The sequence below is a fragment of the Heterostelium album genome (assembly GCF_000004825.1).
Source record: "Heterostelium album PN500 unplaced genomic scaffold PPL_scaffold2, whole genome shotgun sequence".
Lineage (NCBI taxonomy): Eukaryota > Evosea > Eumycetozoa > Acytosteliales > Acytosteliaceae > Heterostelium > Heterostelium album.
Genome location: NW_008805064.1, coordinates 1,335,139 through 1,358,643, shown reverse-complemented (window position 1 = coordinate 1,358,643; position 23,505 = coordinate 1,335,139). Strand labels below are relative to the sequence as shown.

The following is a 23,505-nucleotide window of genomic DNA, read 5'->3' as shown; positions in this document are numbered from 1 at the left end:
TTTATTAAACTACAAATAATAATATAAACTAAAGTTATTATCTTAGAAAAGATGTGTTTGACTGTCAATCTTTTGAGTGATGATAAACTCTGCTACATTGTAGCGGTTGTATTGAATCGCTATCTCCAGAGGCTGAGTGTTTAGCGATAACAACCGGTTGAACATGATCGAGACATCTCACCAAATCCAGACGACCACACGCAACAGCGTCTAACATCGCACGAATCAAGAATCGATAGTAGGTATTACCTATGGTTTTCGAACAGTGCACCAAGTAGAATTGCAGTGTTTCTAGTTTGGTCCATTGATCTACCGATTGAAATGCAATATTTGTAAAGTCAGAGTTGATCGATTGTATATACTGAAGTGACTGTAATGATGGTAGCGAACTCTTGAATATCTCGATGTTACTCGATAGCTTTAGATGTCTTTCCGGTGTGACCAAGTTACCAAACTCAAAGAGATCACGCCTAAACAATGACTTGCTAAGAGCATACTTGTTGGTTTTCATACTTGGAATAATATTGAATGTCTTTAACAGGTAGCTAATTCCCAAACCATCGTATCTGCCAGCACCCACGATATTCTTCTTGGATGATGAAACTCTTTGATTATTTCTATTATCTCTTTTGTATGATGACTAGTTACACTGATAGAAGAAGGTTTCTTCGTGCCTCCATTGATATCCAACGATCTAATATTATTTACCAATCTAATTAACTCTGAACTACCATGATTATAGATTGATTCAAAACTATTATTGATAATGTACTCTGTCAGTTGTCTATTTAACAACCGATTGTTGCTAATCGTAAGAAACTTAAAGAAAGATTTTCTAAATAGACAGTGGTTACTTTCTTGATTCTCGTAACTCCTGGATGACTATCGATTACATCTATCTTTAGATGATAGATATCTATGAGATACTGTAGTGAATCTGGTACACCCTCGATCTTGTTTAAATGTTTGTTCTCCCATTTTATTCCAAAGTGTTGTGATAATATCAACTCTAACAGCTGTAAATGTTTGGCAGTGGGTGTAAAGGAATCATCACTGTTGAGATCTTTGTAGAATATCTTTTCGATGGCAACGACAAGCGACGAAAAATACATTTTTTGTAAAAGTATTTATGCAAAGCTTGACTCTATTATTGTCTGGAACAGTGAAACATCACCAAACTTGATCAAATATCGCAGGGGTCGAACACTACCGATATAGCTCATTAGCAGCTCCATCTTTAGAGTTGAAAGATATCAAGCCGTTGCCAATGTTTTCTTAACGGGTTCCAACTTCACCTGCTTGTGAAGTATACCATCGAAATTGTCAACACAAAACTGTACCAACTCCAAATGATTGTTATTCAGCATTGACGAACGATACCTCTGCAACACTCACTGACTTTCTAAATAACTTGGTCGGTATGCTCTCTGTATATGCTCAACAATGTCTTTACGACCAAAAAGAAATGCATTCTGAACCAGTGGATTATAGAAGTGATCGCACACAATCGAATCACCATAGATTCTAAAGAGATGCTTAAAGACATCGAATGGAATTATATCGATGCTATTGAGTAAATTCATGGTAAATAAATCCGGGTAGAAAAGCTTGTGAGGTTCACGCTTCAGTTTGTCTGCTAGCAGTCCGAAATGGTGTTTCCTCAACACCCAATCGACAGAGAACACCTCATTGTAGGTGAATCGCCACCAACTTCCAAGATTGAAAACTATCGAACCACGTTTAGATTGCTCAGAAAACTTACCTTTTCTATAGGCATAGGTATCATATGATCGAATGATATATCTGAATAATTGTTTCTGACATAATACTTCAATCAATCTGCCTGATACCATAAATGATTATCTCTAACGCCAAGAACTAAATTTGTCATCAGTATTGGTTTTCTACTCAACAACTATTTCTTGATTTTATTTATTAACATACCAGTTGCCCAGCCAACAGTTGTAACTACTCTATCACCTTTAAAAAAATCCGAATTTTCGACTTCTGCACAAATTTTTGAAATTTTTATATCGCCACCAACTTTGCAAAATGAGTAAACGGCGAACAACATTTTATGATACATGTACCATCAAACGCTCTATTTTTTTTAATGAAATTAAAAACATAAGGTATAGATGAGTAGATCAATAACATATTAAAACTATATTAAATTTTATTGAAGTTTAAAAAAGTTGGGTATTGGCTGTGGCCGTGACGCCGCGCGCACTGGCGCGCTGTAGCCACACCAAAATCCAAATACTAGGAATATGACGTATTGGAACTAAATTAAATACTAATATATAGTATGTGTATTGTTGCTTAAAGTATAGGATAACCCAATAAGCGAATTAAATGAGCAATCTAATTATAACTATCTAAACTATCGATCTGCATGGGTCACAGGCCACCAAAGAATTGATTTGGCATCATTAATTTCGATTCTATGTTCTATAGTACATCACATTGATTAGTAAAGAATGATTTAAGTTGAAATCTATGACTGAAATATACTTATTTATAAGATATTTTTGATGCATTTAAATCACTCATTTCTCTTTATTCACTTTGACCTATATATATGTGTTATCATCGTATCTCCATAAATACCACCTTTTCTTAGTCCATGACTATGATGATATTCACTTTATATATGTGACTATCGTAATTTCTATCTTTATATCTGTGTTTTATTATAGTACATGCTCAATCCACGCCACCCATTTGAATCTCTATTTAAATATCATTTTTACATCATATAAATGACTATTCATTCTTATTTACACTCTATATATTGTGATCTGTGATATTACTACTTACAATTAGTTAACCAAAACCAATCCTTTTTGTTTTAATGGCTAAACTTTTTTGATCAAGCTCTTTACTCTTTTTTTCCTCTGTTTTACTTGACAATATTATTAGTTAAAACATTTAAAATACAACGTAAAACCATATAGGTATATTTATTTTTTGAAACAAATAATTGTTAATTAAAATATTAATAAAAATAAAGAAAATAAAAAAATTGCGTGGTCCATATAAAAAAAATCGTGCCAGATGAGTTGCCAAAAAAAATGAAAAATTTGAAGTCCCAGTTCACGAAATTTTTATATGGGGTTCGCATTAATTTTTTTTCTTCCCATATTAACCCCCATATAAAAATTTTCACTTGTATACAAACACTGGAAAGTGGAATAAAAAAAAAACATAATTTGTTGAAAAAAAAATGACCTTTATTAATTTTTAGTGATTTTTTTTTTTTTTTTAACACATGAATTGTATATCTATTGAAATTCTAAACCTAGATTTGAATATATCTTTTAAAATGGCGTATAGTACACCTTATTACCATTAAAAACGGTCAACATTTCACAAACTTCCATTCGGGTATCCGCAGAAGTTTGGAGTTACCGTTCGCGCCAGTCTTCGCGCCGCGGAAAATGAGTTGGCGCGAACGGAAACTTGAGTGAACCAACTTTGTCTCATCTTTTTTTTACACTAAATTTTTGCGAACTTCGCAGTTATCAGATTCACAATTTTTATTTATTTTTTTTTATTTATAAATGAACATTTTTGGGGAAAACAATTATTATTGTTATTTTTAAAAAAAAAAAAAAGAAATATAAAATATATTTATTAAATTTGTAATTTGACATTATTGTATAATCATTTTTTTGAAGTAGGTATACGCTCAATACATATGCATATCGACAATTCAATTAGACAGTTTTAATGTTCAGTTTAGCAACAAACGAATTATTGATGTTCGCATACACAACAAAAAAAAAAAAATAATTCGCAACTATTGGATTATAATGTTGATAGTAATAAAAAGATAGATATTAGAAAAGTACAATTGAAACTGAAATAGAACTATCAAGTTTGCAGTTGTCAACTGTTGTCTTTGTTACCACCATCTTATTAAAACTACAACAATATTAATACAGATAAACACAAAAACACACATAATTAATAAATAATAACACACTAAAAAACCAAACTATTGCACCAACAGCAAACAAAACAAACATTTACACAAATTATTATATTTTTTAATTTAATTTAAACTCTTTTTTTTTTTTTTATTATTTTTTTGGTTTTTTTTCTTGAATTGCGAACAATTAAATAACTTCTTTAAATTCACTTCAATTTTTTTTTATTTTTTTATTTTTACTATTTCATCGACTTGTTGAAACAAAAACAAACATTCATTTATTTATATAATTTATATCTGTACACTTATAAATCTTATATTTTATTATAGTTAGTTTTAAAACTCAAATCTTGAAGAATCACTAAACATACGCAAAAAACGACAACCGTAGAACACAACAACAACAATCACAGAACAACCATAAAACACACAGTATATACTAGAGGAAAACAACTTACCAACTAAACAACCTGATATCAGTAGATAAACAATAGTACAGTAACAAAAGCACCGACAATGTCAACTCCAGCCAGAAGAAGATTAATGAGAGATTTCAAGAGACTCCAAAATGATCCACCCGCAGGAATCAGTGGAGCACCAATGGAAAACAATATATTACAGTGGCAAGCAGTCATCTTTGGGTAGGTTTACATCAACATTATAATGATCTTGATATACATGTAGTATCGATTTTTCTAACTTTACAACTCTTTATTTCTAAATTGCAGACCAGAAGATACTCCATGGGAAGGAGGAACCTTTAAATTATCTCTACAGTTTTCAGAAGAATATCCAAACGATCCACCCCAAGTCAAATTTTTATCAAAGATGTTCCATCCAAACGTTTATACTGACGGTGCTATCTGTCTTGATATTTTACAGAATCAATGGTCACCAATTTATGATATTGCTGCTATTTTAACTTCAATTCAAGTAATTATCTAATAATTTGTTTGTTTTTTTTTTTAATACTTTTAACAAGCGTTACTAACCTTGTAATCTATTTATTTTTTATAGTCTTTATTATGCGATCCAAATCCAAATTCACCAGCCAATTCAGAATCAGCGAGATTATTCAGAGAAAACAAGAGAGAGTACAATCGTAAAGTAAAGGAAGTTGTAGAACAAAGTTGGTAAGTATTCATCAAAAAAATAAATAATCAAACAACAATTTACTAACTATATCAATATTACTCTACACTTTAAATAAATCATTGTAGGACATAAAATATTTAGATTTCAACAAAAGAAAATAAAATTTATAATAACATAGCATATTATTATTAAATATAATAATCAATAGATACATTGCTACCATTTTTATAATAGTGATTGTTTAATACTCGTTTTCTATCTTTTAATATTTTATTCTCATTTTTTTTTTATTAATTATTTTTTATTTTATTATTATTTTTTTTTCTCAAAATTTTTTTTTTTTTAAAAAACGTAACGAATTAAAAATTTAAAAGTTCATTTTTATTTTTTAATAGTAAAAAGTATCATAGTTTTGAGTATTTTCGTAATTAGTAGTATATTGTCATTAATAATTCCTATTAACAAAGATACTAGTTTATCAGTAGAATAAAGTTAATAAATAAAAAAATGGCAACTACCAATACAAATACAATATCAACAACAGTTACTTTTAGATTCAACTTGTATCAATCTATACAAGTATTAAATTCATATTTAAATCAACAACAAATAAATACGAGTAATAATAAACAAAATAATAATATTACCAAAAATAAAATATATGAAAAGTTACAATCGATTTTTAATAAAAGAGAAGAACAATTCAGTGAGAATGATCGTGTTTTTGCACTGGACCAATTATCACTGATCATGATGACAGAGGTATCAGAGAGTTCTGTGATCGCACGTATATTCCGACCGTTGATCATTGAATTCGTCACACGTTATCTCAACACACATAAAAATAACATTGCAAGCATCGAAACCATCAGTGATGTCTTTTCAAGAATACTTCCAATTGCGCCACAACTTTTAGCGTATGTTAATCGATCAATCTTGTTAACAGATTTTTTATAAATCACAAAAACAAAAGTAAACACATATTAATATTTTTATTTTTCTACTTTTTAAAAATTTTAGTATAATTATACAGTTTTATTCGAATCAACAGTCATTGTTTGAAAAGATTTCGCTAATTCAAAATATAAAGAATGAAAGTGAGTCAAAGTGGTTATCTTTAGTTCAGACAGCTTACAGATTGGTCTGTTTCAATCAAAAGGTATTTAGTTCACTCTGGAATTGGTCACCTTTCTTCTCGCTACTGGAGATCGAGAGTGAAAAGATCCGTTGGTACGTACTGCACTGTATGTCAATGGTCTTGAAGATGCCAGATCGAAACTTAGAGTCTCTTAAACCATTATATCAGAAATATCATCATCAAATAATGTATGTATTAAAAACAATATAAAAAAGTAATATTAAACATGAAGCTAACATTATTATAAAAAAACAAAGTGAATTGGAAAATGGAATATATAATTTTGATAAATCAATTTTATTTTTAAATAACAATGAAGATTTATTGTTAATTTCAAAATTAGAAGAAGAGCAACAACAACAACAACAATTACAACAAAAAGTAAATGAAAATTGTTTTATTAAAGATTCCGATTTTTCAGGAACATGTGTAGATGTTTGTGGTATTCTTTTGTTCCGTAGATTCCAACAACATGCTGTCGGTGATGCACAACAAGATATCTTGACAAAATCTAGACAGCAGTTGGTTTACACACCAACCGTCAGTTCAAATCTAAAGAGTTTGGCAATTGCCGTTGGACTTGGCAAGCCAATCTTAATGGAGGGTGTCACTGGTGCCGGTAAGACTACACTGGTCAACGAGTTGGCTGCACTCACCGATAACTACAGCTCGATGATTAAAATACATTTGGGTGACCAGACAGATTCCAAGGTTTTGTTGGGTACTTATATCACCTCGGACGTCCCAGGTGAATTCAAGTGGCAGCCAGGTGCTCTCACACAAGCCGTTAGCCAAGGTCGTTGGATCCTGATAGAAGACATTGACTTGGCACCAATTGACGTGCTATCCGTTCTGATTTCTCTGCTCGAGAGTAGAACTCTCTTTATTCCGAGTCGTGGTGAAGCTATCGAGGCAGCCAACGGATTCCAGTTGTTTGCCACTCAGACTTTGTTTGGTGGACATTCGCGTGACCAACACACCAATATTCTCAGTCACTTGTGGACACGTGTCGTCATCGAAGCAATGTCAGCCACTGAGATGCACCAAGTTCTACTCACACTCTTCCCAGACTTGAAGCCATTGATCCAAAAGTTTATTGACACCTTCAACTTGTTGTTGCGTGTACTCTCTGGTCAAGGAGCTGCCAAGTCAAACACTATCAATGTCGATCTTCAAGACACCAATTTCCAGATGTCAACCAACCGTTTCCTCTCATCGAGAGATCTTCTAAAGTGGATAAAGCGTTGCAATCAACGATTGATGCACAGCAAAATCACACATTTCACATCAACTATTCAAGATGTAGTTTTCACAGAGGCAGTCGATTGTTTCTGTTCGATGATTCCCAAGCGTAATCTTCGTGTCAAGCTGATCGAAGTCATTGGACGTTGCTGGGATCTAACAAGTGAGCGTATCCAGCATTTCATCGATTTATACAAACCTCAGGTGCAGATCGATACTCAATCGCTCAAGGTAGGACGTGGTAACTTGACAATGTTGACCAAGTCCGATCAAGTCAACTTAAAATCGGCATCTGGACAACAGAAACAACGTACTACCACCTCAACTTTTGCACATACTATCAACTCGCTGCGTTTAATCGAAAAGATATCAGTTTCAATTGAATTCAACGAGCCTATTCTGCTTGTCGGTGAGACTGGTACCGGTAAGACATCGGTCATTCAATACATTGCCGATCAACTTAACCAAAAGTTGGTAGTACTCAATCTCAATCAGCAATCCGACAGTTCCGACTTGATTGGAGGATTTAAGCCGGTGGAGATGCGTCTTCTTTGCGCACCACTCAAGCAGAGATTCGAGTCGATGTTCAAGGACACCTTCTCAGAGACATCCAACACTGTTTTCCTCGAGAAAATTCAAACCAGTTTTGCCAATCGTAATTGGAAGTCATTCATTTCGCTACTCACAAAGGCAGTGCGCTTGGTTGAGAAGCAACTGAACAAAGAAAAGTCAAACAAGGAGCAAGGCACCAAAAAGTCTCTGCGTCCAGAGAAACGTCAGCGTTGGAAGAACTTTGCCGCTGAAGTTGCCACTCTTTCCATGCAGTTCGAACGTTCCAAGAACAGTTTTGCATTCTCTTTTGTTGAGGGATCGCTTGTCGATGCCATTCGCAAGGGTCACTGGGTACTTCTCGACGAAATCAATCTTGCAACCTCGGAAACACTCGAGAGTTTGTCAGGTCTATTTGAAGGTGGATCGCTCACTCTCACAGAGAAAGGTGAAGTCGAACCGGTTACACGTCATCCAAACTTCAAGGTATTCGCATGTATGAATCCACCGACCGACATTGGAAAGAAGGATCTTCCACCTGGAATTCGTAATCGTTTCACCGAGTTCTATGTCGATGACTTGGATAACCGTGCCGACCTCTGTCTCGTTGTGAAAACACTGTTGACCGACTTGGTTCCACACCCACCCATCGAAGAGATTGTCGACTTTTATTTGGCCACCAAGAAGGAAGCTCAACTGAGATTGTTGGACGGTGCCAATCAGAAACCACATTTCTCACTACGTACATTGTCACGTGCATTACATTACACCCGATTTGTCAGTCAACAATTTGGATTCCAACGTGCTCTCTATGAGGGTATCAACATGTCGTTCCTCACACAGATCAATCGTCAATCCACTCCAATCATGGAGCAACTTATCAACCAATACATAAGAAAAGGTGACGCCAAACAATACAAACAGCCATTGAAACAACCATCGGAAAAACACATTCAAATCGAACAATTCTGGGTACAAACAGGTGAAAATGAACCAGTAGTTCCACAACACTACATCTTGACCCAATCCATCAAAACAAACTTGAACAATCTTGCAAGAATTTTAGTTTCAAGAAAACATCCAATTTTATTACAAGGTCCAACATCAAGTGGAAAAGTAAGTTGAGATTATTAATTAAAAATTATTTAAAATTATTTAATCTAACAATTTTTTTATATATATATATATAGACAAGTATGGTTGAATATTTAGCTATTAGAACAGGTCATAGATTCATTAGAATTAATAATCATGAACATACTGATTTACAAGAGTATCTTGGACAATATATCTCTGATGATAAAGGTAAATTGGTATTCCAAGAGGGTATTTTGGTTGAAGCTGTTCGTAATGGTTATTGGGTAGTTCTGGACGAGTTGAATTTGGCACCATCCGAAGTATTGGAAGCACTCAATCGTTTGCTTGATGACAATCGTGAACTTTACATTCCAGAGACTCAAGAGATTGTCAAACCACATCCAAGCTTCATGTTGTTCGCCACTCAGAATCCACCAGGTCTCTATGGTGGTAGAAAAGTATTATCTCGTGCCTTCCGTAATCGTTTCCTAGAGTTGCACGTCGATGACATCCCAGAGAATGAATTGGAAGAGATTCTTGGCAAACGTTGTAAGTTGCCACCTACCTACTGTAAGAAGTTGGTTGCCATCATGAAGGAGTTGCAACTCAATCGTCAGGGTGCCAACCAAGTATTCGCTGGAAAACATGGATATATTACATTCCGTGATCTTTTCCGTTGGGCAGAGCGTTACCCTTCATCTTATGATGAACTTGGTATTGCCGGTTACATGCTGTTAGCTGAACGTCTTCGTAAGGACGAGGAGAAAGCAGTGATCAAATCTGTCATTGAGAAACATCTCAAGATAAAGATGGACATGGAAAAGATCTACGATTGCTCAGCAACCGAAGAGTTCAAAGAGATGTTGGAAATTCTTGCAAAGGATTTGCCACCTACCATGGGATATCTAGAGAAGATCGTTTGGACTGGTTCAATGAAGCGTTTGTTTACTCTTGTAGGACAATGTCTTCGTTTCAAGGAGCCAATTTTATTGGTTGGTGAAACCGGTTGTTCAAAGACAACAATCTGCCAGTTATATTCACTTTTGACAAAGCAGCATCTCCATATATTGAATTGTCATCAACATACAGAGACAGCGGATTTCCTTGGTGGATTGCGTCCAGTTCGTGGTCGTGAACAACTCTTGCAGAAATTCCATCAATTAATCGAACAGACTGGTTTGCCAATTGATCTCCAAGCAATTCAACAACCACATGAACAGCTAGAGCAAGTACAACAACTTGCCAAACAGTCAAGCGATGATAAGAAGATTCAAGAGTTACTCAAGGAAATTGAAGCAACTTTCAATCAATATCAATCGTTGTTCACTTGGGTCGACGGTCCTTTAGTTGAAGCCATGAAACAAGGTCATTATTTCTTGATTGATGAAATCTCATTGGCAGAGGATGCTGTTCTCGAACGTTTGAATTCCGTTCTCGAGCCATCGCGTCTCTTGGTTCTCGCTGAGAAGGGTGGTCTCAACATTGAGGAGTTGCGTGGTGCTGAATCATTTAGAATTATGGCAACCATGAATCCAGGTGGTGATTTCGGAAAGAAAGAACTTTCACCAGCCATGCGTAATCGTTTCACAGAGATTTGGGTTCCTGCCATCACCTCACACCAAGACTTACTTCAGATCATTGAAGAGCGATTCACACCACAACTTAAATGTTACTCACAATCAATGTTGGAGTTCATCGAGTATCTCAATCAGGTCCAAAAGAACAAACGTACCATTTCACTTCGTGACATCTTGTCGTGGGTGTCATTCATGAATCTTTCTATTGAGCGTGGTTTGTTGAAGCCCGACCAATCCTATGTCCATGGTGCCTGCTTGGTTCTGCTAGACGGTTTCGGAATGGGTGCCAACTCCACTTCGGAATCCGATGGTCTCAGACTGAGAAAGTTATGTCTCACACGTTTAATTGAACAGATTACCGAGGAAACATCGCGTCGTGAGTTGACTGTTCACTTCCTTGAGCATCAAGATAATCCTACCGCAGCAAAGAACTTTATACATGGAGATCGCTTTGGTGTTGAACCATTCTTTATCTCTTTGAATAAGGAACGTGCTTCAAAGATTCAATTCTCACTTGGATCACCAACCACCTCAAGAAATGCCTTGCGTGTTCTCCGTGGAATGCAATTGCCACGTGCCATCCTAATTGAAGGTTCGCCAGGTGTCGGTAAGACATCGCTCATCACTGCCATTGCACAAGCCACTGGAAATCAAGTGGTTCGTATCAATTTGTCAGAGCAAACCGATATTATGGATCTGCTAGGTTCTGATCTTCCTGTAGAGGGAGGTAAAGGTGGACAATTTGAGTGGCGTGACGGTATCTTCTTGAAGGCTCTCCGTGAAGGTAGTTGGGTTTTGTTAGACGAGTTGAATCTTGCATCACAAACCGTGTTGGAAGGTCTCAATGCTTGTTTGGATCATCGTGCTGAAGTATTCATTCCAGAGCTTGGAAGAACATTCGCTTGCCATCCTTCATTCCGTGTCTTTGCCTGCCAGAATCCATTGCATCAGGGTGGAGGACGTAAGGGTCTACCAAAGTCATTCTTGAATCGTTTCACTCAGGTGTTTATCGACCAATTGGATGCCAGTGATCTACTGTTCATTACCAGTACCAGATACCCACAGATCAAACCAGAGGTATTGGCAAAGATGATTGAGTTCAATCGTGTATTGCATCACGACTCTATGGTCGATCCAAAGTTTGGAAGAAAGGGATCACCATGGGAATTCAATCTTCGTGACATTTTCCGTTGGTGCGACCTTGTTGTCGCCGATAGTGAACACCTTGCCAACTACGGACGATTCGTAGATCTCATCTACTTGCAACGTATGCGTACCAAAGAAGACAGACTCTATATCCAGTCACTCTACAACCGTCTCTTTGCCGAAAATCCAATGGATTTCGAGGATCAATCGTTGCCTCAATTCTCATTGACACCGCAATATGTCCAAATCGGAAAGTCACTGGTCCATAGAAAACAACAGCATTCCGACATTGCCAATTCCAACAATCTTCAGGTACTTCAACGTTTGTTGAATCCTCTAGAATCAATTCTCAAATGTATTGAAATGGGATGGATGTCCATTCTCATTGGATCTACCTCGACCTCCAAGACATCATCGATTCGTCTGCTAGCACAACTCACTGGAAACACTCTCTACGAGTTCTCCATGAATAGTTCTGTCGATACCACCGAGTTATTGGGTGGTTTCGAACAAGTTGATTTGGTTCGTCACCAAAAACGTATTGCCAATGCAACCAAATCGTTGATCGATGCCATCTCTGGTGACATCTTACAACAAATGACACCAGATGCCAATGTTATTAATTCATCGATTGCCGCGGTTCAAGACATTCACCAAGCATGGTCAATCTTTAAGACACGCTCTTCATTTGTAGATCTCAGTATCCACAGCAGTCCTAAATCAGCCTCGACCACAACCAATACTCCAGCAATCGATATGGAGCAATTCAGTATATTGATACAAATTCTCGGTGCACTCGAAAAGGTTATCCAACAATTCCCAGCATTTGAGCGTGCCAATCAATATCTTGAAGAGATTCAAACGATTCACCAACAGATCGATCGTCTTAAACTCATTGAAAACGAATCGGTCACAGGTTGTTTCGAGTGGATCGATGGTCTATTAATAAAGGCACTGGAAACAGGTGCCTGGATTGCCATTGACAATGCTAATTTCTGTAATCCAACTGTACTCGATCGTTTGAATCCTTTGCTTGAGAACGATGGTGTTCTCATGTTATCTGAACGTGGTATGGTCGATGGTGAAGTAAAGATTATCAAGCCACATCCCGATTTCCGTATCTTCTTGACAATGGATGACCGTAAGGGTGAGATATCTCGTGCCATGCGTAACCGTGGTATTGAAATCTATCTCTTTGAGGCCGATATCACTATGGACTCGAACGTCATTGACAACACACGTCTGCTTGCTGCTCAAGGTATTCCATCATTAGCACTTGCACGTCAGATGATTGCCTTCCAAACCTATGTACTCCAACAGTTTGGATCTACCATTGAGAATCCAATTACGCTCTCACATATTATCTATTGGGGACGTCTACTTGTTGACTTGCTTCAACGTGGTTACTCACTCGCTAGAGCTTTGCACATCTCAATGCAACAGATATTCATACGTCCACGTCGTCACAACAGTCAGAGAGAAGCAATCAATAGACATTTCCACACATTGTTCTCAGACGCACAATTAAAGTCAATGTTACTCAACCAAGAATCCAGCCAATCTTTGGAATCACTCGGATTCTTCCCAGTAGATCATTTCGATCTTCTTAGTCGTTCCACTCAGTACGCTCTTAACAAGGATGTTGCAACACTCAAGCATTTCAACTTCCAACATGAATTCAACCAGAATCAAACTAAAATCATGAATGAAACAATGATTAACAGTATCATTGAGAATCCATCCAAGTATTTGTTATCCGTACCAACTTGGTTGTTATCTGCAGTCCTATTCAACCCGTCTACCAACAAAAATGAATTACATACCATCAGTGAGCAGCAACAAGTCGATCAACAAAGTAAAATCGGTCAATATATCCAATACTCTGGACTATACTTTATCGAATCGATTTCAACTCACAATCAAAAGGAACGTTTGAAATGGTTGAAGCAACAACAACAACACTTTGGAAAAGCTCAATGTGATATGTATACAAGTGTTATCAAGTCATTATTTGCTAGCCCATTGTACAGCTCTTTCGATGTAAAGTTGAATCAATTGTTGGAAAAGTTGTCACTTCCCAAGTATCTAGCCGATTTCCAAGGTCACCAATGGAAGAATAACGAGTCACTCTTTGAGTTACTCTCTGAAAAGTCATCGGCCAATCAAGAAACCAAACAAGATTGGCAATCCATTGTCCATTTCATGGACTTGCTCAAGATCTTGTTGTTCCACCACTTCCAGTCATATCTTCAACAGAGAATCTATTTGGCCGGTATGAAAGAAACAGTGTCAAGCAATATGACACCGGTATTACAATCGTACTTGTGCTCTGCTAAAAAGATTTCAAAGGAATCGCTCACCTCTGAGATTATCATGTATCTCTATCCATTCTTCAAGTCACTCTCTGAACAATTTGAACAGTGGGTATCTTCGATCGTGCAGGTACTCGAGAAGCCAAGCGAATCACTCACCACCATCATACCAATGGCCAAGATTGAACATCTTGTTCGTTTGATGGCCAATTTCTGGAAGAGTTTGAATGTTGCTCCATCGTTCAGTCTCGGTGAATTCATCATTCGTTGGAAGTGGATGATAAAAGAAGTTCGTTCGATCAACCAGATGAATCAATCATTGTTTGGTATCTCTGCAAATCTCAACACTGTTGCCGAGCATATTCAACGTCAATTGAACCAATCCATGTTGTTTAGCAATAACAATCGTCTTTGGAAACAGAATGGACATCCTATTGTAATGAAGACCGAACAACTCGTTCAATTGGATCAAGAGTTCTTGGATCTTGCACAAAAGGTTCAATTCAATCATCGTGCCATCAACGAATCACCACTCTTACACCCTATTTCCTTTATTACACAAGAGTGGAGATCTACATTTGTTGAGGCACTCTCCACACTCTATTGGATCAACTATCAGTATTATGAACATGACCAACGTGCTGCAGACAATCAATCCAATCCACCTGCTCTAGGACTATCTGCCATGGAGAATGCCAAACAGTTGATACCATCTCTAGTCGAAGTTCAGTCCGTTTTGAAATCGAAACTGGAAGCACTCCAACAACAGAACAACAAGATGAATAGTAACACCATTTCAACAACAATTGACCCCGAGCGAGGTGCTATGAGTGAAGAGGAGCAAAAGGCTGCTGCTCAGCATGTTGGAAGTGTCAAGTTTGATCTATCGACACTCAGACACAGTAAGAGCGGAATGTGGCCATTGTTCCAACATAGTTCTGCGTTGCTGGAGAGTTCTATTATTTCTCGTTTGACATTGCTCTTGTTGAATCACAATCTTGATACAACAAAGGGAGTTGTCAAAGTCGATCAAATTCTCCCAATGATCAGCGGTTTGATCGGTGATCTCTCCACTTATCTTGGAAACTCACTTTCAGATCAGACTGTTGTGAATCCAGTTTCGTTGGTTCCCTACCAAAAATTGAAATGGATGTTAGAAGGTATCCAGGAATCAACCAAACGTGGTACTTCCAATGTCAACATTGGAATCGTGGAAGTACAATCGATCATTCATTCGATTCTCTTTAATTGGAACCAAACTTTGTGGAATAACAGTTTCAATGATCTCTCTTATCTCGAGAGATCATCAAAGCCAAGCTATTTGTTAGCCAACAAATCAGTACCATTACCTGTTACCACTAGATTTGATTCAATTACACTTGGAAGTGGTCCACCTCGTTTATTCCAAAGTATTCAAAGTATATTCTCGTTCTACCTGACCAATGAATTCCAATATACAACCCTTCAAAATGTTCCAAACAAAATCAGCCAAATCCAATCATTGATCAGTCATATCGGTAGTTTACCATCGAATCCAAAGTCAATCTATCAAACAGAGTGGGTTTCCTATGTAAATCTTCTTTTCGTTACCGTTGGTTGTTTCGTTAAATTATATCAGTCTGAAGATCAATCGCAACTGCTCAACCAATTGCTACAACTCGGTCAACAAGTTGGTCAATGGTCAATGTCTGCCGAGCTCGTTGAACAGTTAGCCGGTCTTCTCAAACGTAGCAGCAACTCAACATTTAATCAACACATTGAAAAGTTGATTGTTCCAGCACTTGAAACTCTACACAAACGTTTGAAAGAACCAGTTGTCAGTACTCTTGACGACCAGACCATGTTGGGTAAATTCTCATTGTTGGTTTCTTGCTTCCGTGTCCTCTGGTTGCTACCTGTACATCCAGTCGATCCCACTCAAAAGTATTCAGTAATTCTCGACTATTCCAAGGAGATTTTGAATCAAGTCGAAGATGAGTTGTATATTCGTCAGTTGATTGAACGTCAACAAACTGGAAAGCAAACCAATCTTATGATCAGAGAATTGACCACCAAGAAGGAGGAGATTGACCAACAACTCACTCTTCAACAGAAACGTATTACTTTGCGTCCAGTGCCAGGACAATTCGAACATCTACATAGAGATCTCACTCAATTCGTCGCACAATTCGCTCAAATCGATAAGATTGTAGATTTGGTCGATCAGTTTGAGCGTGGAACCACCGAACTCGTTGTATTATTCACAACCGAGTCGATGTGGCAAGAGAAATCCGATAACTTTATCAATTCACTCAACAAGAAGTATCATTTGTACTATAGAGATATCTCTGTACCAATTGCAACTGCAGTTCTTCAAATGAAATATGGTTTGAGAATGATGTGTGATGCCACCAAACATCGTTCCATCTCTGCCTCTGGCGATGTCAACATGCTCCAACTCCAACAGGTTCTCAACACTGTGTGCAGATTCCCAAGATTCGATCACAACATCGATCCTTTGGCTAGTTGTGAACAATTGGTATCGAGAGAGACAATCCAATCGATTCGTAATATCTTGATTTCTCGTGATTCCACTGGTGACTCTACCAGCTCTTCCGATTCCAACTACCGTGTCATTGCACTCCTAGTGAAATCTTCGGTTGCACAACTCTTTTCACATTTGGCCAACAGTAAATATCTCACCAGTGATATTCTCAGATCGGTTGACTCTATCTTTAGAATATTCATTGAGGAGTATAAACACCAGGAAGAAGAGCGAAAGGCTGCTGAAGCAGAGGCCGCCCAAACTGTCAAGTTCCGTACCAAGTCACACAAGATGGAGACAATGGAAGAACGTGATGAACGTGTATTCCTTACTTCATTCCCTAATTTCTACAAGGAATTCTCAGACCTCGAGGATATTCTCATTGATTCATCGATGGCAGTTGATGATGAAGCACCACCAGCACAATCTCAGTCTACCGGTGGAGATGCTAATGACAACGAAGAGGATGAAGATGCTATTCTCTTTAACCAAGCCATTACTGATGAAGAGATTCAACAGATCTATTTAATTCACAAGCAGCTATTTAGTCAATTGGATGGTATTTCATTGCCATCGAAACAAGTCCAATTGGAAATCAATGAGAGAGATCGTGTCAAATTGTTTAAGATGTTCTATGAATGTGGTAATTTGTTGCTCAAAGTCATGGATCAACGTGCTCCAACTAAATTCGATCAAGATTCACTTGGTGCCCACCTTCTCAATGCCATTCTCGTTAAAGAGAAACTCTCTGAGAATCCACCCTCTATGATAACCTATTCAAAGCTCGATAAGAACTTCAAATTCATCAAGCAGGTTTCATCGCTCGGTAGTAACGCCAATGATTCTGTTCTGAGCCATGACACCACCGTATACAACATCTACACTGACAGCAATATCGCAGAGATTACCATTGTCCGTGAACCACTTATTGCACTCAAGAATCGTATTGCCGAGTTGCTAGTGGAATTCGAAGAGCATCCAATTCTATCGTTGCTCCTCAGACTTTGTAATCGTATTCTCGAATGTCCTTCGAGCGATCCACTCATCAAGATTGTCACAGGTTTGGAGTTACTAGTTAGAAAGGCACAAGAATGGGAAGCATTTGCTCACAAACTCATTTCATTGAGAGAGCCACATCTCAACACTCTGTTCCGTATTATCACTCGTTGGAGAAAGTTGGAGATTGAATCCTGGCCAACAGTATTCCAGAACCAAGAGAGACAATGCGAGTTAAAGTCACTCAAGACTTGGATGTCACTCTATGAAATTGTCAATGACACACCAACCATAGAGGTTCTCGAAGATCAAGACCAGCTCAATGCTCACTTTGAGGAAATCTTCAAGACATTACAAGAATATCTTTACACTTCATCGTTTGGAGAGTTGACTACTCGCCTAGCCACTTTGAAGACATTTGACAGTCAACTATTGGCATCGGTACAGTTGTCAGAGAATAACGTTGAGAAGCAATACAAGTTGCGTCTTTCCTACATTGTTCATAATCTATACAAGTATTTCTACAACTTCTTGCCAGTATTCGAAAAGAAGTTGGCACAACTCATTCAACCAATCGAAGAGAAAGCTATTGAATTCATTAGATTGGCTCGTTGGGAAGATAACAAGTTGTTGACTCAATACGAAAGATTGAAAGCACACATTGAAAAGTCACACAAGACACTCGCCAAGATCACAATCAACTACAAGAATGTCCTGGCTCAACCAGTATTCAAGATCTTCACAGAGTTGGATGCCGACAAATTGGATTTGGAACACATTTCAATCAATGGAGTCAAGCAACAAAAGAAGACAACAAAGAAGTCCAAGAATTCAGTTCAAGCCGCAATTAGCTACGAGGTTTTGGATCTCAATGATTGGATTCAACTTGGTGGTAATCGTTATCACTCTAACCGACAAGATATCGCACCGATTTCTGTAGAACAAGTTTTACAAGCTAGATTCCAGCTTCAGAACGCTGAACTTCATCAAAATCAACTTGGTTTACTGAGCCGTAGATTGGCCGATATCGCTCAAAAGGATATCCTAGAGTGTCAAGCATATGAAATGGTTCATCTTGGTGTCGAAACACTCGACCAATTGGCAGGTGAAATCATTGAGCAGACCAACCATTTGTCAACAAACGACGATGTCAAGCGCAAAGAAAAGCAATTTGCATTGCAACAGTTGATCGGTAAATTGACAGATCTCGGTGTCCAATACCGATTGTCATTCTATCCACAAGAGCAGCTTCAAACCAACTATCTCTTTAATGTGCCATCGATCGTTGACTCTGCATTGTCAGTGACATCGTCCAGCAAGCTGATCAATGGTAATGCATTGATTCATCAAGCCGATGCTTACTACTACCGTATTGTAGCTCGTGTCAATATCCTCCGTCAGAAATCATTGGAGTTCCATTCAGATCTCACTCAACGTGAGGTACAAAAGACAGGTGGATTCGTCGAGTACCTTCTCTCGCAACTCATTCAACAGCGTTCAGAGATTATCCAATATCTTGAGCAGTTCAATGTGTTCAACTCATTCGTATCGCTATTCAATAGCTTGGTGAGTGAATCCAGCAACACCATTGCAAACTCACAAACACTTGTTCAACGTTGTCTCCATTCTCAACAATATCAGTTCAACAAGATGACAAATCTCACCAGTGAACTCTGCTTATTGGCAACCAAACAAAACGATTACCTTCCATCGGAATCAAAATCAATGTTGATTGAACTCAACAGTAGAATTGCCACTCTCAAACAATCGGTTGACAATGAAATTGGAAAGGGACGTCAGCTCTACCAGTTCCTTGACAAGTCACTCACTGTTGCTACAAGCCAGACCTATCAATTGCTTGTTGATAATATCGAAACCATCAAATCTATCGTTAGCAAATCACAAGAATTCATTCAATCTCTTGGAAATAACCAAAATATTTTCATTTCTCCAATTAATCAATTAATTCAATCTGTAAGTATTAAAAAAAAAAATTTATTTATAATAATAACTGACCAAAATTTATTATTTTTATAAAGTCAAATGAATTGATAAACAACTGGAATAATGATAATAATGAAGTTTCAAAGATTAATAGAGAATCAGATCCAGAATCAGTTCAACAATTTACCAATGTATTGGAAAATATAATTGGTCATATTTTGTTATCTATTCAAAATAAGAAGAAACTTTCAAACTCTATTCAAAAGAAGGAGGTTTTAGATACCAAAGAAAAAGATCAAGATCAAGATGAAGAGGAACAAGCTGAATATGAAATTATTGATGGACATGTTTCAAAGCTCTACAGTTATCTTTCAAAGCAACTCTCAATGTTACATCTTGATACATTAAATATTGAATTCAAGAATCTTCATTCTTTATTGGTAAGTAAAAAAATAATTAATTAATTATAGAAAATATTAAACTAATCTATTATTATTAATTTATTTAGGTTCAAGATAAATTTACAATTGAAGAATTGAATTTGATAAAGATGAAATTGAATCAAGTTCAACCAATGTTAAATCAATTCCTTTTGATTTCCAATCAATCGGTTATGGATATGTTTGCTCTTCACAAGACTGTCTCCAAATTAGAGTATATCATAACTGGTGTGTTCCTTCAGTTGTACAGTAAAGGTTTCTGTAAGAAAGAGGATCAAGATACTGAAGCCGATGGTGATGGTTCAGGTGATTTTGAAGACGATGTCGAGGGAACCGGTATGGGTGAAGGTGAAGGAAAGAAAGATGTATCCGATCGTATCGAAGACCAAGAGCAAATCATGGGAACCAAAGATGAAAAGAAAGAAGAAAAGGAGGAGAAAGAAGATGATAAGGATGAAGATGAAGAGGACAAGGACAAAGGATTCGATATGGAGAATGATTTCGAAGGTGACATTAATGACGTCAAGAAAGATGAAAAGGACGACAGTGACCAGGAATCAGAAGAAGAAGAAGAACATGACAAAGAGATGGGTGAGCTCGAGAAACCAGAGGATAACGTCATCGATGAGAAACTCTGGGGTGAGGAAGATGTCCAAGATGAAGAGGAGCAAAAAGAAGAAGGAAAAGGTGAAGAAACCAACTCTGATGAAGTCATGGGTAAGGATGAAGACGAGCAAAAGAAGGATGACAAGAAGAAGAATGATGACAAGAAGAAGGAAGAAAAGAAGAAAGAAGAAAAGAAAGAAGAAAAAGAGGAGAAAGATAAGAATAATGAAGAAGAAGGAGAAGATGAAGATAGTGAAATGGGCGATGAAGAAGACTTTGTAGGTGAAGATGAGGATCAAGTAGAGAATCAAGAGGACCCAGAGGAAGATCATCATTTGGATCAAAGAAAAGATGAACAGTTTGAAATTCCAGAGAATATGGAAATTGAGGATGAAGAAGAAGAACCAGGAGCTGAAGGTGAAGAGAAAGAAGAGGATCCATTTGAAATTCCAGAAGATGATGGAAAGAACAATGATGAAGAAGGCGAAGATAAGGATAAGGAAGATGAAGAGAAAGACACTGATGGATCCGATGCCGATGAAGAGAAAGATGACGAAGAGAAGGAGAATGAAGAGGAAAATGAACAAGACTTTGACGGTGGTGAAAACAAAGGTGCTGATATGGACCATGTTGAGCCTGAATCCGACAAGGAAGATGAGAAAGAACAAGAGGAAGACAATGGAACCTCCCTTACAGCCAATGAGCAAGACCAACCTCAAGAGTCTGAGCAACCACTCGGTGTCAAGGACAAGACTGGTATGAAGTCAAACTCTGCCAATCAGGAACAAGACGAAGAGGATCCAGAGAACAAGGACGAAGATGCTGGTGATGACAATGGAACTGCCTTACCAACTCCTTCAAACGACGCCAACAATTCATCGCTCAAGAATATGCGTAATCCAAATGCACAACAACAAGCCGCTCCACAAAAGAAACAGAAGCCTCAAATCGATCCAAATCCATACAGATCATTGGGTGACCTCCAGAAAGAGTGGAAGAAGAAACTAAAGATGTTGAACGACGATGAACAAACCGAAGATACCAACATCGATGAGAAAGCTCCAAAACAAGATGACTCTGCTCAGGACAAAGAGGATCAACAAGAATATCAATACATTCCCGAGGATAAAGACAACAAGGAAGTAGATACTGAGCAAGCACTTGGTGCTGCAACAGAGAATCAAATGCAAGAGGATCATCCTAAACAACAAACCGAGTCAGAAGATGATGGCCAAGACGACGAGATGGACATTGACCAACAAGAGATTCAACATAAGGATCATCCAGAGAACGAACAGAAACTCCCAGATAAAAAGACGGCCACAATGTCTAAAATGCCAATGGCCGAGAACAAACCAAAGATCCAAGAGGAAGCCGAAGAAGAAGAGAAACTCAAAGAAAAAGAGAACGAGGATGAAACCGAAGGTGATACTGATGTTCTTACCAAAGACAAGTCCAAAGAGAACATCTCACGTGAAGGTGGAATCAAGGATGAAGATGCTGAAATGTCAGAAGAAGATGATCAAGACACCGCCGACGAAGATCAGCAAGTAGACAAGAGAAAGTTGACTCGTGACGATTTTGACAAGATGAGACAAGATCTCGAGCAATGGAAGGTTGAAAACTCCAACAAACTAGAGTATGGTAATGAACTATGGAAGAAGTACGAACAACTTACAAGCGATCTATCACAAGATCTTTGTGAGCAACTTCGACTCATTCTAGAACCAACTTTGGCAACAAAACTTGAAGGTGATTACAAGACAGGTAAGTAATACATATTAGTTATTTAATTTTGTTTAAATAATTCATTTCACTAATACGTATTAATTATTTATAGGTAAGAGAATTAATATGAAAAAGGTAATTCCTTATATTGCTTCTCAGTTCAAGAAGGATAAGATCTGGCTGAGACGTACCAAACCAAATAAGAGACAATATCAAGTGTTGTTGGCTATTGATGACACTGAGAGTATGGCAATCTATCACTCAGGTCAGTTTGCATTGGAAGCAATGACAATGATCAGTAGAGCAATGTCTCGTTTGGAAGTTGGTCAACTTGGAATCATGAGATTCGGTGAAGATGTCAGTTTGGTTCATTCCTTCGACCAGCCATTCTCTGACCAGTGCGGTGCCCAAATCATCCCGCAATTTACTTTCAAACAGGGTAAGACAGATATGGTAACATTCCTATCGAAATCAATTCAAATCATGGAGATGAACAAACAGATGCAGTCGTCAGAGGCTGCCGCTCAGTTAATGTTTATCGTATCTGATGGTTGGTCACTTCGTGATCCAGAGAACACCAAGAAGTGGCTACGAGAAGCAAAGAATAAGAATTTATTCATTGTATTTATAGTAATTGATAATCCTGTCAACAACCATAGCATCTTAGATTTCGAAGTAAGTTGATCAGTCTATTTTTTTGTTTATAAATATTCAAATACTAATAATAACATTTTTAAAATTATAGTCAATCTCATTCAACAATGGAAAGATTCAAAGAACAAACTACATGAATGAATTCCCATTCCCATATTACGTTATTCTTAGATCACTTGAGAATCTTCCACAAATCTTGGGTGATACTCTCAGACAATGGTTCGAAATGATTAAACATATCGAATAAACATTATATAAAAATAAACAACAAATATTAAAATAATATGTAGTGAGTTATTATATTTATATTTTACTATAGGTATGTTCAGTGTTTATGATCAAGAAATTTGTTTTTTTTTTTTTTTACTTTCATTTTAAAGATCTTAACATATCTTATCAATAGTAATAATAATATCAATATTTATTTATTTTATAATTTTAAAAGATGTTACAGCTTGAATATAATAATTATTTAAGAAAGTAATGAATTATAAGATTCAATAAAGCTCAGTCAATGTTATCATTATTGTTTGTCTATTATAT

At 37.1% G+C, this 23,505-nt stretch overlaps 5 protein-coding genes across 5 annotated transcripts; 2 read left to right on the top strand and 3 right to left on the bottom strand.

Moving 5' to 3' along the window:
- Positions 1-64: 64 nt before the first annotated feature.
- Positions 65-1,112, bottom strand: PPL_01851 (uncharacterized protein; the record flags this gene model as incomplete). The annotated part of the gene is made up of 2 exons (XM_020572852.1): positions 65-624; positions 794-1,112. 2 exons carry the CDS (start codon positions 1,110-1,112, stop codon positions 65-67), a joined length of 879 nt encoding a protein of 292 aa, XP_020436969.1.
- A 279-nt stretch (positions 1,113-1,391) lies between these two features.
- PPL_01850 (uncharacterized protein) lies at positions 1,392-2,074 on the bottom strand (the record flags this gene model as incomplete). Its single annotated transcript, XM_020572851.1, has 2 exons — positions 1,392-1,843; positions 1,945-2,074. The coding sequence occupies 2 exons, from the start codon at positions 2,072-2,074 to the stop codon at positions 1,392-1,394; spliced, it is 582 nt and encodes a 193-aa protein (XP_020436968.1).
- Positions 2,075-2,186: 112 nt separating this feature from the next.
- On the bottom strand, positions 2,187-3,486 carry PPL_01849 (uncharacterized protein; the record flags this gene model as incomplete). Its single annotated transcript, XM_020572850.1, has 2 exons — positions 2,187-2,284; positions 3,378-3,486. The coding sequence occupies 2 exons, from the start codon at positions 3,484-3,486 to the stop codon at positions 2,187-2,189; spliced, it is 207 nt and encodes a 68-aa protein (XP_020436967.1).
- A 964-nt stretch (positions 3,487-4,450) lies between these two features.
- Positions 4,451-5,461, top strand: rad6 (ubiquitin-conjugating enzyme E2; the record flags this gene model as incomplete). The annotated part of the gene is made up of 4 exons (XM_020572849.1): positions 4,451-4,575; positions 4,663-4,867; positions 4,952-5,067; positions 5,425-5,461. 4 exons carry the CDS (start codon positions 4,451-4,453, stop codon positions 5,459-5,461), a joined length of 483 nt encoding a protein of 160 aa, XP_020436966.1.
- Positions 5,462-5,536: 75 nt separating this feature from the next.
- Positions 5,537-23,209, top strand: mdn1 (type A von Willebrand factor domain-containing protein; the record flags this gene model as incomplete). The annotated part of the gene is made up of 8 exons (XM_020572848.1): positions 5,537-5,946; positions 6,156-6,188; positions 6,383-9,074; positions 9,149-19,564; positions 19,630-19,974; positions 20,043-22,347; positions 22,421-22,983; positions 23,054-23,209. The coding sequence occupies 8 exons, from the start codon at positions 5,537-5,539 to the stop codon at positions 23,207-23,209; spliced, it is 16,920 nt and encodes a 5,639-aa protein (XP_020436965.1).
- Between the last annotated feature and the right edge of the window lie 296 nt (positions 23,210-23,505).